This window comes from Triticum urartu, chromosome 7 (genome assembly GCF_003073215.2).
Source record: "Triticum urartu cultivar G1812 chromosome 7, Tu2.1, whole genome shotgun sequence".
Taxonomy (NCBI): Eukaryota; Viridiplantae; Streptophyta; class Magnoliopsida; order Poales; family Poaceae; genus Triticum; species Triticum urartu.
Window position 1 is genome coordinate 618731238 of NC_053028.1, and position 16429 is coordinate 618747666.

Below are 16429 nucleotides of genomic sequence, written 5' to 3' on the forward strand. Positions count from 1 at the left end.
ATGCATGATAGCACTTCAAAAAAAAAGTTCTTTATGCATATTGAATAATTTAAACTAGGAACAATCAAGCACAACCGAATAATTTGTTCAACGAAATTTGACCTCGAAACCTAAAGAGTGACAGTGTGCTTTTGACCTCACCCGTTTACATAATAAAGGTCTGCGCTCGATGACAAAAACATGTCCAAATCACGCGGTCCGAATGGTTGGGAGTGGTTTTAGGGTTGCTTTGGAGATGGCGTGAGAAAAACAAGCACGATCTGATTAAACCACCAAACACATACACCAATCCGGACTGGGATCAGGTGACTGGCTGTGGGCAAGTCACGCCGTAACTTGCGGCAACTCATCCGTTTGATTGAAAGCAAGCAGTCCAGATCAAATACCATAGCGATAGGATACTACAAGAACACTGTGCACTGGGTATTGGCTCGAACTGTTTATGCTGATCCGCCTCTTGATTCAAGATCGAACGGTTGAGAGAGGGGGCGCCCACACCAAGTCACCGGATCTCAGTCTCAACAATCCATATCCTTACCCAGAGGACATCGCAACCGTTCGTTTCCCTCACGATCCAACCGTCGAATGCCCGTGCACGCGGATCGACGGGCCCACCACCATCCCTTTAAATACTCAGCCTCTCCTTTCTTCCCCAGCAGCGACGAACACCCTCCGCGAAATCCCAAACCACAACCAAATCCCTCCTCCCCCTCGTCTCGACGAGCACCACCGGCCAGCCATGGACGCCTCAGCCACCGGAGCCGGAGCGAAGGGGAAGAAGGGCGCGGCGGGGCGCAAGGCCGGCGGGCCCAGGAAGAAGTCGGTGACGCGGTCCGTCAAGGCCGGGCTCCAGTTCCCCGTCGGCCGCATCGGCCGGTACCTCAAGAACGGCCGCTACGCGAAGCGCGTCGGCACGGGCGCCCCCGTCTACCTGGCCGCCGTCCTCGAGTACCTGGCCGCGGAGCTGCTGGAGCTCGCCGGGAACGCCGCCAAGGACAACAAGAAGTCCCGCATCGTGCCCAGGCACCTGCTGCTGGCCGTGAGGAACGACCAGGAGCTCGGCAGGCTGCTGGCCGGCGTCACCATCGCGCACGGCGGCGTGCTGCCCAACATCAACCCCGTGCTGCTCCCCAAGAAGACGGCGGAGAAGGAGCCCAAGTCGCCCAAGAAGGCCGCCAAGTCCCCCAAGAAGGCCGACAAGAAGGCTTAGAGACAGACGAGCATCGATTAGCTTATGCTTTGCTGTAACAGTGATCGCTGCTTTACTAATGGTGTCGATGTAGATCTGTGCTGCCATGAAAAATCAAGTCAGAAATCTCTCTGATTTATCCAAATTGTTTGCTCTGTCGTCCGTTCTTGATATCGCGATCTGACATAGGTGCCGTGGCAAGACTCAGATCTGCTTGAATTTCTCAACATTTCTTGCTCTGGGCACTGAAAAAGGCTGGTGCAAATTCGTGATTCGTTTGAGGAAGTTTTCCGGAAGCTGTAACTTGACAACAACGGTGGTGGGATCGAAGGGAAATCCTCATGCGTCTCCTCCAGCTCCGGTGTACGGATACGGGACGGTCGTCTCGGTCGACCCCTCAAATCTGTAAAACCGAATTTGTCAACATCACGTCGGGCCGCTCTCCCACTGGGAGTGTCCACGGAAGAAGGGCATGACTCAATGCCAGACCTCGCCAAATGGGCTGTGTTTTGGGCCTATCTATCAAAAAGAAGTCTGAAAATAAAAAGAGGAAAGTATCGTTTTCCCCCTCAAATTCTGTCTGATGGACCGATTTCCCCCCAAACTTTAAAACCGGATCAATCAGCCCCTAAACTCTCCAAAACCGGATCAATTCTTCCCTATGGTGGTTTTGCACCAGATTTAGGTGGTTTTGACTAGTCTCTTTGCTGACTGGACAGTGCTGACTTGGCAGATGCAACTTTCCCCAATTTTTAATTGCAATCCGCTCCATCGCCGCCCCCTCGCCGCCCCCTCGCCGCCCCATCGCCGCCCCCTCGCCGCCCCATCGCCGCCCCCTCGCCGCCCCATCGCCGTCCCCTCGCCGCCCCATCACCGTCCCCTTGCTCGCCGCAGTCCATGGCGTCTGCTAGCTCGTCAAGCAGTCATCGGTCGCCGCGGTCCATGGCCTTCTCAGGGCAGTCGCCGGTGCCATATCGGGAGCCACCGATGGCGTACTCGCCTGAGAAGGTGTGCCACTGCAAAGTCAAGGCTCCGAGGTGGATTTCGTGGAGCATTGCCAACCCCGGTCGTCGATACTACAACTACAGCCAATCTCTGGTAACAGAAATTACAACCCCTGTCGATACTACAACTGCAGCCAACCCCTGTCGATCTGTGCCCGCCGTTTCTGTTTCTTTTGACAAAATTGCACAATTTTTTGAATAGGGATATGACTGTGGGTACTTCAAGTGGCATGATGATCCCCTGGATAAGTTTGTCAGTACGCTACTAGGTGACCTGCGAGATGTTGTGAATCGGCTGAAGACAGAGGTTAGGAAGCTCAAGACCGAGAAATCACAGCTGGAGCATGCTCTCATGGATGCCAAGTGCAACATTGGTGATGCTGATGTTTATGTGCTGGATTTGAAAGCGCAGCATGCTCAACAAATGGATGTTCTTGCCAAGGAATTTCAGAGAAGCAAAAAGATGTACAAATTTGCCATCTTTTTCTGCATTGTGTCTGCTGTTATCATGGCTTTGAAGATGTGATGTAGTATCTTAGTGAACCACCTATGTAGGCTCGAGTGAACAAATGTATTTGAGTTTAAAATTTCAAAAGTCTGAACTTGTGTCTGAAGTTAACTGAACTTTTGGTTGTCTGAATTTTTCTGAAGCGTTGTCTGAAGTTAACTGAACCCACCGCTTTGACAGCCACCCATTTAAGGCCAGCGCTCGCCCAGACAGCACTAGCCCACCCACTCTCATCCACTCGCCGTTCCGCATTCTCATCCACTCCCTTCGCCTCTCGCCCACCCACTCCCATCGCTTCTCGACGCCGGCGATGGCGCCCAAGAAGAAGACTGCAAGAGATGTTCGCCGTGCTCAAGATCGGTGGGAGGAAACTGTGAGCAGGTTCTGCAAGGGGGATTCAGAGAAAAGGGCCGATGTGGAGGAGATCTGCAACAGATTTCCGAGCTTGCAGATGTGCGTGGACCACGCTAGGGGCCTCATCGTTGTGGCAACTGATGATGAGAAGAAGACAATGTTCCCCGACGGCCGTCCCATTCCAGCTATCTCTGTTTTCCTTTGGGCTATGAATGAGGCGGAGAAGTCACCAGATCCGCGTCAGCGTGCCAGGTGGTACGAGTACCGCTCCCGCCGTCGCCCCCCTCCACCTCCAGTTGAAGGTCTCGTCGGCGTCGTGGTCGCTGTACCAGCTGTAGTGAAGCAGGTTATTGTGCACTCTGACAGCGACGGAGAGTGCAGTGAAGATGTGCTGGAGGACAGCGAGCAGGAGCAGGATGAGGAGGACAGCGAGCAGGAGCAGGTGGTGGTGGATGTGGAGGACGGCAGCGAGGGGGAGGTGGCGCCTGCCGACGACGACGTGTACGTGGTGGCGCCGGTGATCCCGCAGCTCGGCGACAGGAGCATGCCAATCGAGGCGGAGACTTACATCCGCGTCGGCATCCGCCACTCCGACCGCATCAAGAAGATGAAGGACATGCAGAAGTGAAGACAGAGAAGTTAAGTTTCTAGTTCAGTGTCTAGTTCATTATGCACTGAGAAATGCAGTTAAGTTTGTAGTCAGGACTGGAGAAATGCAGTTAAGTTTCTATGTTAAATTTGTATGTTAGGTACTGGACAAATGCAGTTATGTATGCACTGTCAGAGTTTCTAGTTAAGTACTGAACAAATGCAGTGATCAAATGTACTGAAGATGTTCAAGCATAAATGTTTTCAACTCTGTTGTCCTCTTTGTTTTAATCCAAAAAATTATAGTAGCAGAAATTGTGCCTCAAATTAACAGAAGCAGAAATTTAGGAAAAGTGTGGCACAAATTTAGCACAGTATCACAAATTTTGTAATCAAATGGATGGCCCTTTTTTAGCATTTAGTGCCTCCTTGTATGCAGCAAGGTTGAACACACAATGTTGTGGAACTCTAGGTTGAGAGCTTGGTTGTGAGCTCTGTTGAGAGCTTGGCTGTGAGCTTTGTTGAGATGTAGGTTCATTGATCCTCAGGGGTCCTGGTTTTCTTCTAACTTCCAACTTCTTTGGCCTAGGTTGCACAGCCATTGCCTTGCCTTTTATATCAGCAGCCTGCAAACAAGTTTTCATTAGTATAAACAAAAAAGCAACCAAATTTTCATTAGTAGAAACAAAAAGCAACCAATTTTTCATTAGTACTAACAAGTGTCATCTTAACCTGCTTTTCAAGCACAGCTTTCTGAGTCTGAAGAGCATCAAAAGCCTCTTTGTCTTGCTTCTTTTGTTTTGCAGCTTCTCTGACCAAATGAGCATTTCCATGATCTTTAGCTGCATCATTGTTCTTACAACTTGATCTATTATGTCCTTGCCTTTTGCAAGAACTACAAGTGATCTTGCCACCTACTTTGCTCATCTTAGTACCCTTAGGTTTTTCTCCTTCCTCTCTCCTTCTTTCTGTTTTAGGCCTTCCAGGCAAGCTAATGTGACCAGGTGGTTGTGGCTTTGGATTTGTTGAAATAGGCCAACTCTCCTCTCCCTCCAAAGGTTGTAAGCAATGATCATATATCTTGTTGTACACTTCTATGGAGTAGCAAGGAGCAATATAATCATCAATTTTCTGTCCTGTTTTATAGATAGCACTAATGGCATGGCAGCAGGGTAAACCTGACAGCTGCCAATATCTACATGAGCAAGTCCAGAGCTGCAAGTTAACAGTAAATTTGAATTTCTCATGCTCTTGCACTTCAAATCCATCTTTCCCATTCCACAGCACATGGCAGAAACCTGATCTCCTTATGTTTTGCTTCAGTTTTTTGAAAATGTTGGGACATATAGTTCCTTTCCAGTTAACTGACTTCCCTCTATTTTCTTGTACCCTCACCATAATTTTGCACCTGATCCACTCAAGCATTGAGACAATAGCAAGGTACCTAGCTAACAGGATGTAGTTGTTGAAAGATTCATACATGTTGTTATCAACTGAATCACAATTAGACCCCAGCTTCATGTAGGCCCTACTCCAATGTACTGGATCAGTGTTCATCATATCTTTTGCACCCTCAACAGTAAATTGTGCTAGCCTGGCCCTGTTGTAGTTGAAAATCACTTTGTTTGGTGATTTTGCACATCTCCAAAACCTTTTCTGAAGATCATGGTCTGGGCGTTTTTTCTTCCAATTAGCATATATGTGTCTTGCACACATTCTATGCTCAGCTTTAGGAAAAATGTCCTCCATTGCCCCTATAAGTCCCTTTTGTTGATCTGACATAAATACATATCCATCTCCTTGATTGCTTATTTTCAAGTCCTGGTTTATTTTGGCAAGAAACCAGAACCATGACTCATAATTTTCTTTCTCCACAACAGCCCAAGCAATAGGATACATCTGGTTATTTGCATCTCTTCCTATAGCACACAACATCTGTCCATAGCAAGCACCTTTGAAAAAACAACCATCAAGGCCAATAACTTTTCTACAACCTGCCAAGAAACCTTTCTTCAAGGCATCAAAACACATGTAAAACCTTTGAAATACATATGACCCATCCTTTTCATTATGGTCCAACTTCACTGCAACTGTGCTTCCAGGATTAGTTCTCAGCAGCTCTAACTGATAATTAAATAATTTTGAGTACTCTCCTTCAGTGGAATGCAATAGTTTCTGCATGACCATTCTCTTTGCCTTCTTGCACTGTGCAACTGTCACATCAGCAAATAAGTCCTCAAGTACAGTTTTCCTCAAATCTTCTAACTTCCAATTTGGATTTGCTCTTATAAGCCTGCCATATTTTGTAGCAATAACAGTTGATGTGACCAGTTTGTTATCTCTTCTTGGAATGCAATGGTGCTCATCTACAAAGGTAGACACCTGTAGCCACTTATTTCTAGTAGTTTTAGAAGCATAGATCATCCAGTTGCAGCCAGGCCAAGTACACTTTGCACCTACTTTATGATTTTCATCCTTTGTGAAAGCAATATGCACATGTTTCTTAATGCCATATTTTATTAGAGCTTTCTTCATCTGATGTCTTCCTCTAAAAACCATTCCTATCTCAAATGTAGGAATTTCTGATTTGCTGTCATATTTTCTCCATTCACTTTTCCTTCTCACTAGCTGTGTGGCCCCCTCACCATCACTTTCCTCATCAAAAGAGCAGTCATCATCTGATGACACAACATCATCTTCTATGCCATCCAGCTTCTCATCACCAGACAATCCTTCAATCACATTATTATCTTTGATGACAGGCCCCACAGCATCCCCTAATTTCTTTGCTCTCTTCTGCCTCCTAATTTCTCTTGCTAATTTCCTTAATTTCTCTGCCTCTGATTCTTCAGCAGAACTGTGCTCTGACAAAGGCTGGTAGTCAATGTCACTTTCATCATCACCTTCTTCTCCTTCTTTTACATTTTCATGTAATACTTCATTAGCACTTGTTCCATTTTCAACATGATCTGTAGATGTATACTCAAATTCAGAAGTAGCTGCTGGGTTCTGTCCTTGAGTAAATTGTGGTATTGTTCCTCTCTGTGGTGTACCTGCTACTGCTTTGGTCTTTGCAGATTTTGCTTTATTTCCTACTGGAGCTAAAGAAGATGCACCTGGACATGAAGAAGATGCACCTGGACATGAAGAAGATGCACCTTGGGCTGCACCTGGAGTTGGAGGAGGAGCACATGTACCTTGAGCTGCACCTGAAGATGTAGTTGCTGAAACTGGAGCTGCAAGAGGTAATTTTCTTCTTTTAGCTGCAACTCTACTTGCTCTACTTTTCTTAATCTTCACTGGACTCTCAAATGTAGTAAGAAAGTCATTAGCCTCACTTATTATCCTCAAATTTTCTTCCTCAGCAGCTGTCCTTTTCACACCTACAACAACTTCTGGCTCTGCTCTTTGTTCTGCTAAAGCTGCTACATTTGATAAAAACATCTCATCGACCATGTTTGTCTCCACAGCATCCACATTTACCAATGCAAATCTGCTACCTTTATGCTTGGAATATGTTTCTGAAACTACCACAGGCACATCATCTACCACAGGCACATCATCTACTCTGTTTTGCAACTGCTTTACTGCTTCTTCACACAACCGCACTTCCTCCACATAGATCTCTGCACATGACCCAATAGGTGTTGCATTCCCCATCTTCTCCACACTTGAATCATCAAAAATAAATTGCAAACCCTCACTCAGTTTTTTCCCTGGAACAAGCCAGTGCATCTTGTAACTATAATCCCCCCTACAATGTCCTCTTTGTACATGATACATGTCCTGAGCATAAGACAACAAAAGCTCAAACTTTAGGCTTTTCCTATCGAACGGAAAAGTAATCATCAGACCTCCGTTGTATACAAGCAATCCATCCACTGTCTCAAATTTGCCAAAATAATGTAGTGACACATAACTTATTTCTTCTTCATCTGCTGCCTCATCGACAAGACCTGCCCAAAAAAACAATCTTTACCTCATTACATAGCTCAGGACCTACCCATAAAAACAATCTTCCTATGATCTACCCTACACCTCCACCATCTGCCTGCCATGGCAGCAAAATTGGGTGCAGTAGATGACTTCTAAGCGCAGCTCTGATTTCTCCTAAACTAAGATCATGCAGTAGATGACTTCGACGGGAAAGAAAGGGGGGCGGTTGACTCACCATCGGGCGGCGTGGAGGCCGGCGGCAGGGCGGACGCCATGCCGGCGTGCTTGACGCCGTCACGGCAAGGTTGGGCGTCGTCGTCCAGGCACAGGGAGGTTGGTCGATGCACATGGACCGAAATCACCTGAATTGGGGGCTGATTGGTCGACCGGCTCCCCCAATCGATGAAAACACCTGAAATCTGCCAAGTCAGCACTGTCCAGTCAGCAAAGAGACTAGTCAAAACCACCTAAATCTGGTACAAAACCACCATGGGGGAGAATTGATCCGGTTTTAGAGTTTGGGGGGAAATCGGTCCATCAGACAGGATTTGAGGGGGAAAACGATACTTTCCTCAAATAAAAATAATGGGTCTTGTCGTGCCGACAAACAAGCCTGGCTTCGCGGCCTAGGCACGGCCCTAGGCGTCCCCTGTGCCGGGCACAACCACCCGCCGGGCAAGGGGGACCTCCTATATGAGCACGGTGCACGCCAGGGGGTCGTGCGCCAGTTTGGGCCCGCCCATTTGCAGGGCTGGATGCCCTATTTGTTTTTGTTTCTTTTTTAGTTTGTTCTACTCCATCCGTTTCAAAATAAGTGTCTCAAGCTTATTACAACTTTGCACTAAAGGTAGTACAAAGTTGAGACACTTATTTTGGGACGAAATAGCATGTTATAATAATTTGGGATTATAAAAAGGTACTCAAATTTCAAATAATTGTGAATTGTCAAAAACAGTTCTTGAATTATAAAATGTCCGTGATTTCAAAAGAATGAATTTTTTTAATAATGATGAACATTTTTTAAACTTGATTAACAAAATTTGTCCCCAAGATTTCTTTTTGTCAAAAAATGGATGATTTTTTTTAAATTTAATGATTTTTTGTTGAATTGTATGAACAATTTTTGAATCGATGAACTAATTTACAATTTCATGATTTTTTTTATTTCGATGAACAAATTTCGAATCTGATGAACATTTTTTAAATCCAGTGAACAAAAAATTGAACTCGGTGAATATTTTTTACATTAATGACCATTTTTTGAATTCAATGGAAGAAATTGTTCGCGAATTTGAAAATAAAATTCGCAGAAAAGTGAAAATTAAAGAAAGAAATAAAAAACAAAAAAAAATAAAAAGGGAAAACAAAAAAGAAAAGGAAGAAAAAAACATGAAAATGGTCCGGCCCACACGAATGCCCAGCGTGCGAGGGTGGTGCGCGCCAGGTCGCTCACGGGCAACCTGTGCCCCATATAGGATTCCCCAGGCAAGGGAGCACAGCTACTTGCTTCCAAAATCACTAATTGAAGAGTATTTGTTACAAAGATCATTCCTATTTTTTCAGGTTGTGACAAATGGTGTGCTGCATGTGCGCTACTCGTCGAAACCTGGTAGTTTTTTTATTTTTTCGTTGATTTGTTTATTGAAAAAAATTATCTCTTAAACCGTGCGTCTAAATCTTGAACCGTTTTCATCGTTGGATTCCTCGAGCCGAGATCTTCAAAAGTAAATCTCATGTTGATAGGTTTTGACGAACTTTTTTTCACGAAAAAACCCAAAGGAAAAACAGAACCGGAAGCATAATTTTTTTCCCTTTTCGAAAGAGACATGCCCATGCCTCTCGCGAAATCACAACCGTCCCTTTTACGGAAGCAAAACCGTGCCTCTCACGGAAGTAAAGAAGCAGAAAACGCGGTTTTTTTCGTTTCCGAGATGCACGGCCGTGACTCTCGCGAAAACTCAACTGTGCCTCTCACGAAAGAAAGAAAACCAGAAAACACGTTTTTTCATTTTCCGAGAGGCATGGCTGTGACTCTCGCGAAAGCATAACCGTACCTCTCGCATAAGCAAAACCGTGTCTCTCGCAAAAAAAACGACAGAAAACCTTTTTTTTCGTTTTCGAGAGACACGGCCGTGACTCTAGCTAAAGCAAAATTGCGCCTCTCGCGAAAGCAAAACCAGACTCTCGTGAAAGAAAAAAAAGAAAATGTGTTTTTCGCTCAATTTTGTTTTTGATTTTTTTTTATACAAAAGCTAAGGAAAACCGGTGGAAAACTGAAATGTCGAAAAAACCGTTTAAAAATCCAAAAATACGCGCGGAAAAATAAATAGAAACAAAATTCGGAGAGAGCGCCCAAAGCGCGACATGTGGCGAGCGGTTGAGAGCACGCCAAGTGACGCTGATCATAAACAATATATTATGTCAAAATATTAATCATTTATTCATTTATTCTCAAATGTTAAACATCTATATAAATGTGCCTGGCGTATTAAAAAAAAGTACCACATGAATGAAAAAATTGACATTAAAAAAACTGTATATATAAGAGAAATATTAATCATGTATTTTGAAAATCTGAAACATGTACAAATAAAATGTCACTAATGTATACCAAAAATGTACATTATGCGTGAAAGACTATAGGCATGTGTGGAAATAAAGAAAAATAAAATAAATAAAAATAGCGGTTGAACACCAGAAACAAAAAGTAAACCGAAAAAATAAACAAAAGAACAAAGAAAACCAAGGAAAACCGGAGAATCGAAAAGGAATAATGAAAAGAAAATTGAAACCGAAAATCCCCAAGAAAAACCGAGCTAGAAAACAGTGCAAAAAGGGATAACAAAGAAAAACACAAAACCTATGCTACAGTATTGCACCAGCCAGCTATTTTCCTCCCGTTGGCGAATCCTAATATGAATCAGTACCAGTGAAAAATAGCATTTCAACCATTCCATTTCATGAACAATTTTTTTTTCAAATATTAAATATAATTTTCAAATTAACTATTTTGTTCAGATACGTGAAAGCTTCTCAAAGTAGTGAATTTTCTGAATTTCGTTTTTCTGAACTTATCGAATTATGTCGAATTGGCGACCATTTTGTGAAATGTGTGAATTTTTAACTCATAACCTTTCCTAAATTCATGAACATTTTTTTTAATTCTGGGAGCAAATTTAAAATTCATGAAATTTTCTGAATCAAAGAACATTTTTTGCAATTATTGAATATTTTTTGAATTCAAGAGTAATTTTTGAATTGATGAATTCTATGCAGTCTGGGGATACATTTTTAAATATATTAGTATTTTTTGAACTTAAAATCATTTTCTGAATCTGCGAATAATTTTTTAAATTTAGAACATTTTTTAAATTCATGAACATCCTTTTGAATTATTGAACACTTTTTAAAATTCAGCACATTTTAGAAAAATTAGACATTTAAGAAAATGCGAAAAAAATATCCAGAACCATTTCTCAAATTTGCATTTTTTTTAAATTCGGAGCATTTTCCAATGGGAACAATTTCTAATTTTGTGAACATTTTATAAATTTCAAAGAAATAACAAATTAATCACCATTTTTTGAACTTCAGATTTTTTTTAATCCGGAATAGTTTTTTGAAAAGTGAAAAATATGAAAAAGCACAAAAAAAGTTGGGGCACGCCCAGACGCCATATGTGCCGGCCCAGAAGAAGTGCACAGAGGGAATCGTGGGCTGCATTTTTGCACGTTATGCAACGCCCTATGCGCTAAATAGGAGGCCTCACTACAGCGTAGAGGTTGTCCATCGACTAAGTGCGGCAAGCACTTATTGCATGAGGCCTCACTTTGTTGCACCCGACTTGCTCGACGGAATGCTCGACAAGAGCAATGGGGGTCTAAACGACGCTACATGGCCGATGTTACGTGTCGGTGCGACCATTGTTTTTTTACGAGGCGCGACCAAATGCTATGTTTCACTCGTTGTGAGCAATACGTATTGCTTGCTATCGTGAGGCTTTTACTGGGTCGACCCATTAGCTCTAGCAGACACGGCGAACGGTTTTAATTAGGAACCTTTTGAAACCTTATTGCTAGTTTTGGAAAGGTTCGAGAAGTTTTTTTTAATAATTGCTATCTACACAAGGTCCTATGAGCGTTTATAGTGTATTATTTATAGCATATGAGATATGTGTCATCAACTCCGAGATGATTATTTGTGAATTTGTTGGCTTCAATTGGTCAATTGCACGTGTGCTGCCCGTGCCTTGTGATCATGCTATTTCCTTGGATCAGCTGATCATTTCTCTCAGCTTTCTTTTTGCTTGTGTTCTGTCAGGGTGTGGCACGACCTCTTGCCATTGCGTCCCCTAGGCCGGAAGGCGTGTTTTTGTATGTCTACCCGGCCTTTAGACGTTGCGGTGTGGCCGGATGACGTGTTTTGGGATGTCTTACTAGACTTTGCATGTTACAGTTGGCCGGATGGCGTCTTCTGACATGTCTACCTGGCCTTTGCACGCTGCCACCTGACCGGTTGGTTTCTATGTTCCACGTGCCCACTGATCGAGCTCTTCCCTGGATTGTGAATCAGCTGGTTGGTTCGTCTGGTTTCCATCTCCTAATGTGGTTCCGAGTGGGAGTGCCCATCTTAGGCAACGATCATCTTATGTATCACCAGATAAAGACATGGGCAACCATTATCATTGTCTGTCATTGGTAAAGACACGACAAATAAAATGCATTATACACATACTCGCTTGCAGATAATTCACGGAAAACATGATTCAAATAGTTCAGCCAAGTTCTATGTAGCATTTACTTTTTGCTCCTTTGTGGATCATTCATAAAATATGATGTTCATAAGTTGCTTCGATTATTGGCTACAATTGGTCTTTGCGTCAAGGACGGAACGAGTCATCTAGTATAGGTTATTTATCCCACCATAGCAATTGTTTACGCACATCTTTATATTTCGCATAGCCTTTGCTTTCTAATAATAAAAGTAAGATGTGTAGTTGTGCCTATTCAGACTCCTCTAGAGCCATCTTGATCCTTTCAGGTGGCATCAGAGCTCCGTGCTCTATCTTATGGCTTAAGGGCCTGTTTGGATTGATGTTCCAACCTGTCCAGCCAATTTTTTGGTGTTGACTGAGTGTATAGGAAGGCGTTTGGTTGGTAGCAATTTTTTTGGCGAGCCCTGGCTACCCCTACTTTCCTAGTTCATTTTCACGCCAACGGATGGCAAAATTGGGGCGGGCGAAAGCTGCGCCAATTTTTTGGCATGCCCATGGGTTGGCAAGGCCAGCTCAGGCTAAATCCAAACAACCCCTAACTGCCCTAGAGTAAGATGCCCAGAGTTGTGGGATGAATTTCTCATGAACCCCGCGGAGTCCACCGACCATAAAACGAGTGCATCATTGTAAGATGATAAGTTTTACTCAACCGCGGAAGTAACAGAGATGTTGGCTAAACAACCCGGCCCGCCAATACGAGGGCTATGATTGATTTAGTAGTGAAGGAAAGACTGACAAATGTAAGTCCTAATGGTGCCTTTACTTCTCCCAAGGTGACAAAGGCACCGCCGACGACAAGTCTCATTGCCCCTCTTTCCACTACCCTACACTCGATTTATTTTATTTCATGTATGTCTGACTGTAGTGATGTTAATTGTGGTTACATTCATAAGTACCTTGGTCAATCTTTATTCCATTTCATATATGTCTGAGTATCCGGACAGCCCTCGATTTATGTGTTATTTATACATTTTTTATTATGCTATAATGTTGGCGACTGGTGATAGCTTTCTTCAATTATTAATTCTTGGGATGGGAGGGAGTAGGTCTTGCTTGTATCTGTTAATTCATTTCTGGTTCACATGACTTCAGGCGGACAAAGATGCTATAAAAGCTATGATTTTCACTCGAGTAAGTGACTTTGGAGTAGTTCTTGGGATTTTTTGTTGTTGTTTTACTCTCTTTTGAACAGTAGATTTTTCAACCATTTTTGCTTGTGCTCCTAGAAATGAATGATTTTTTTTGCAATATGAGATTGAATGCCATAACTCCGATTTGTATTTTACCTTTTTACTTAGTGTTTTTAGGAAATCTGCACATATAGGATTGCATACTTGGTTACCCTCGTCGATGGAGTCCTTTTTTTTGGCCTCAACTTTCTGGTAGTTTTTATTCCATTCCGCGGTTGTGGGATGAATTTTTCATGAACCCCGCGGAGCCGACCGACCTTAAAACGGGTGCATCATCGTAAGATGATAAGTTTTACTCAACCGCGGAAGTAACAGATATGTTGGCTAAACGACCCGCGAATACGAGGGCTATGATTGATTTAGCAGTGAAGGAAAGACTGGCAAATGGAAGTCCTAATTGGAGTTGCTAAAAGTACTTCATAAGTACTACCTCCATTCTAGTTTATTGGTTCACTTTGTAATTTGTGCCAAATTTTGATTAAAGATTTAACTAATAAATTATTTATACATGTCAATAAAAATTATATCGTTGGATTCATATTTGATCATAGTTTTTAATGATATAATTTTTTTCTAACATACATGAATATTTTATTAGTTAAATTTATGAATACAACGGGAACCAATAAACCAGGACCGAGGTAGTAGCTCGGTCCATCTTTATTCCGTTTCATATATGCACACATGACTATCCCATTAGACCCAATTAATCACGTAAGCTTAACCCACAAACAAAAAACTCCAAAATTTTCCACATACCGCCGACCAGTGGATCAAACTAAGTCCAGCCCGTGCATGTCTGCCTCACCTCTCACGCATGTCTTCGAAGCAAAGCAAAGAAATTCCTGTTATAAGAAAGAAGAAACAAAAAGAAAGCAAAGCAAGGAAAAACTAAAACTAAATCTTCACCACCCCGCCCGCCGATCCGGCCCGTCCGCCCCTTGAGCTTCGCACGCATGCCAAACATGTCCAGCGGGCAACGCAAAAACGCTGTCCATCCATCGATCCGTCCATATCATATCAGCAGCATAACATCCAGGAGTGCAAGCAAACCAACGCCCCGAAAGAAATCCTTCCAAGCAACCGCCTCCATTACTCCGTCCACCCGTCATCCAACGATCAAGCAGTCCGCAACGCCGGCCTATAAATCGTCGCTGATCGATCGCGTCTCATTCCACCCACACCAAGATCGAGCAGCAGTGCAGTCTAGAGCGCAGGAGCCAATAGTGCCATCGAATCCAAGATAGGGAGCCAGGACGCGACGACGCGGCGGCCACTGATGGCGGCACCGGCGGCGAGGAGCGTGGGCGTGGCGGAGCGGGCGCTGCGCGGGGTGGCGGACCTCATCAAGCTGCTGCCGAGCGGCACGGTGTTCATGTTCCAGTTCCTCAGCCCGCTGGTCACCAACAACGGCCACTGCGCCGCCTACAACAAGGTGCTCTCCGGCGCGCTCCTCGCTCTCTGCGGCGCCTTCTGCGCCTTCTCCTCCTTCACCGACAGCTACGTCGGCTCCGACGGCAGGGTCTACTACGGCGTCGTCACGCGCCGCGGCATGCGCACCTTCTCCGCCGACCCGGACGCCGGCGCCGCCAGGGACCTCTCCGGGTACCGCCTCCGCGCCGGCGACTTCGTGCACGCGGCGCTCTCGCTCATCGTGTTCGCGACGCTGGCGCTGCTGGACAGGGACACCGTGTCCTGCCTCTACCCGGCGTTGGAGGCCGGCGAGAGGACCATGATGGCCGTGCTGCCGCCGGTCGTCGGCGGCGTCGCCAGCTACGCCTTCATGATGTTCCCCAACAACCGCCACGGCATCGGCTACCAGCCCACGCGCGCCACCGAGGACTTCGAGCACAAGCACTAGCTTTGCTTGCCAGTCCTTCCGAGCTAATCCATGGCGTGGCCGGAACTGAATTGATTCACTCTTGTCAATTTCTTCGCAGTGTTTGCATGATCAACTTGGTCGTGTGGGTGCAAAGACTAAATTCAAAGTGTGGTGGTGTGATTGATGTTTGAGTGACGTGTCGTCGCCTTGTAGTTCTTGATTTCTCAAAGCTTGTACTGATATACTGTGATGCACTGGAGGTTAACACGCATTTCGCCGCCACGTCGATCTTTACTTCGGGGAATAACTCTTTTTCTGCATTGGCTTGAGTTTTACTCCCTCCGTTCCAAATTATCGTCACAGAAATGGATGTATCTAGAACTAAAATACATCTAGGTACATCCATACATGTGACAAGTAATTCGAAACGGAGGGAGTAGTTATGTTGTGGCGGTGTTCTTTTTTCATTCATATATCATGTTCGGTTGTTGTTGAAGACAATATTTGTTTTGAGAGTTTTTTTAGGCAAATTTGTTTTGAGAGTTGAGTGAAGTTGTTTGATGCGTGGTTGTGATGTCTTTACATGTTTTGGCTTCTATACAACAGATTGTGCTTGTGTGAGCCCCTTGTGAGCTTCTATTCCGCACTGAAATTATGATATTGTTAATATAATGCTCACTTGGGCCGGCCTATAAAACTGTCACTCGCTTAGGTTGGCTCCTTGCTTCGCCTGCTCGCTTAGTTTTTTTTTCTTTCCGCTAGCTCATAAAATCTACTATCATTTTTTATTTGAAAAGGTTCATTAAATTAAAAGATGTTCAAGGATTTTTTTAAAAAAATCTTGGGTTTTAAAAATGTCGTGAACTGGAAAAATATGATATTTTTTATAAAAATATGGTATTTTAAAATATTCGTGAATTTCAAATAATTTTCACAAATTGAAAATTATTATTGTACTTTAAAAATATTCATGAACTTAAATTTTTTCATGATTTTTTAAGTTTAAAAAATGTTCAAGTTTTTTACAAAAAATATAATTAATATATGGAAAATAAAAATATTTT

At 43.8% G+C, this 16429-nt stretch overlaps 2 protein-coding genes across 2 annotated transcripts; both read left to right on the top strand.

The window, feature by feature from the left end:
• The first annotated feature begins 651 nt into the window (after positions 1-651).
• LOC125520180 (histone H2A-like) lies at positions 652-1334 on the top strand. Its single transcript, XM_048685019.1, has one exon. It carries the CDS (start codon positions 740-742, stop codon positions 1208-1210), a length of 471 nt encoding a protein of 156 aa, XP_048540976.1. The 5' UTR covers positions 652-739; the 3' UTR covers positions 1211-1334.
• A 13371-nt stretch (positions 1335-14705) lies between these two features.
• On the top strand, positions 14706-15659 carry LOC125520592 (protein DMP2). Its single transcript, XM_048685546.1, has one exon. The coding sequence runs from the start codon at positions 14823-14825 to the stop codon at positions 15402-15404; it is 582 nt and encodes a 193-aa protein (XP_048541503.1). The 5' UTR covers positions 14706-14822; the 3' UTR covers positions 15405-15659.
• The last annotated feature ends 770 nt before the right edge of the window (positions 15660-16429 follow it).

Coding starts and splice junctions, on each gene's coding strand:
- LOC125520180 (XM_048685019.1), top strand. CDS start 740: ATGGACGCCTCAGCCACCGGAGCCGGAGCGAAGGGGAAGAAGGGCGCG.
- LOC125520592 (XM_048685546.1), top strand. CDS start 14,823: ATGGCGGCACCGGCGGCGAGGAGCGTGGGCGTGGCGGAGCGGGCGCTG.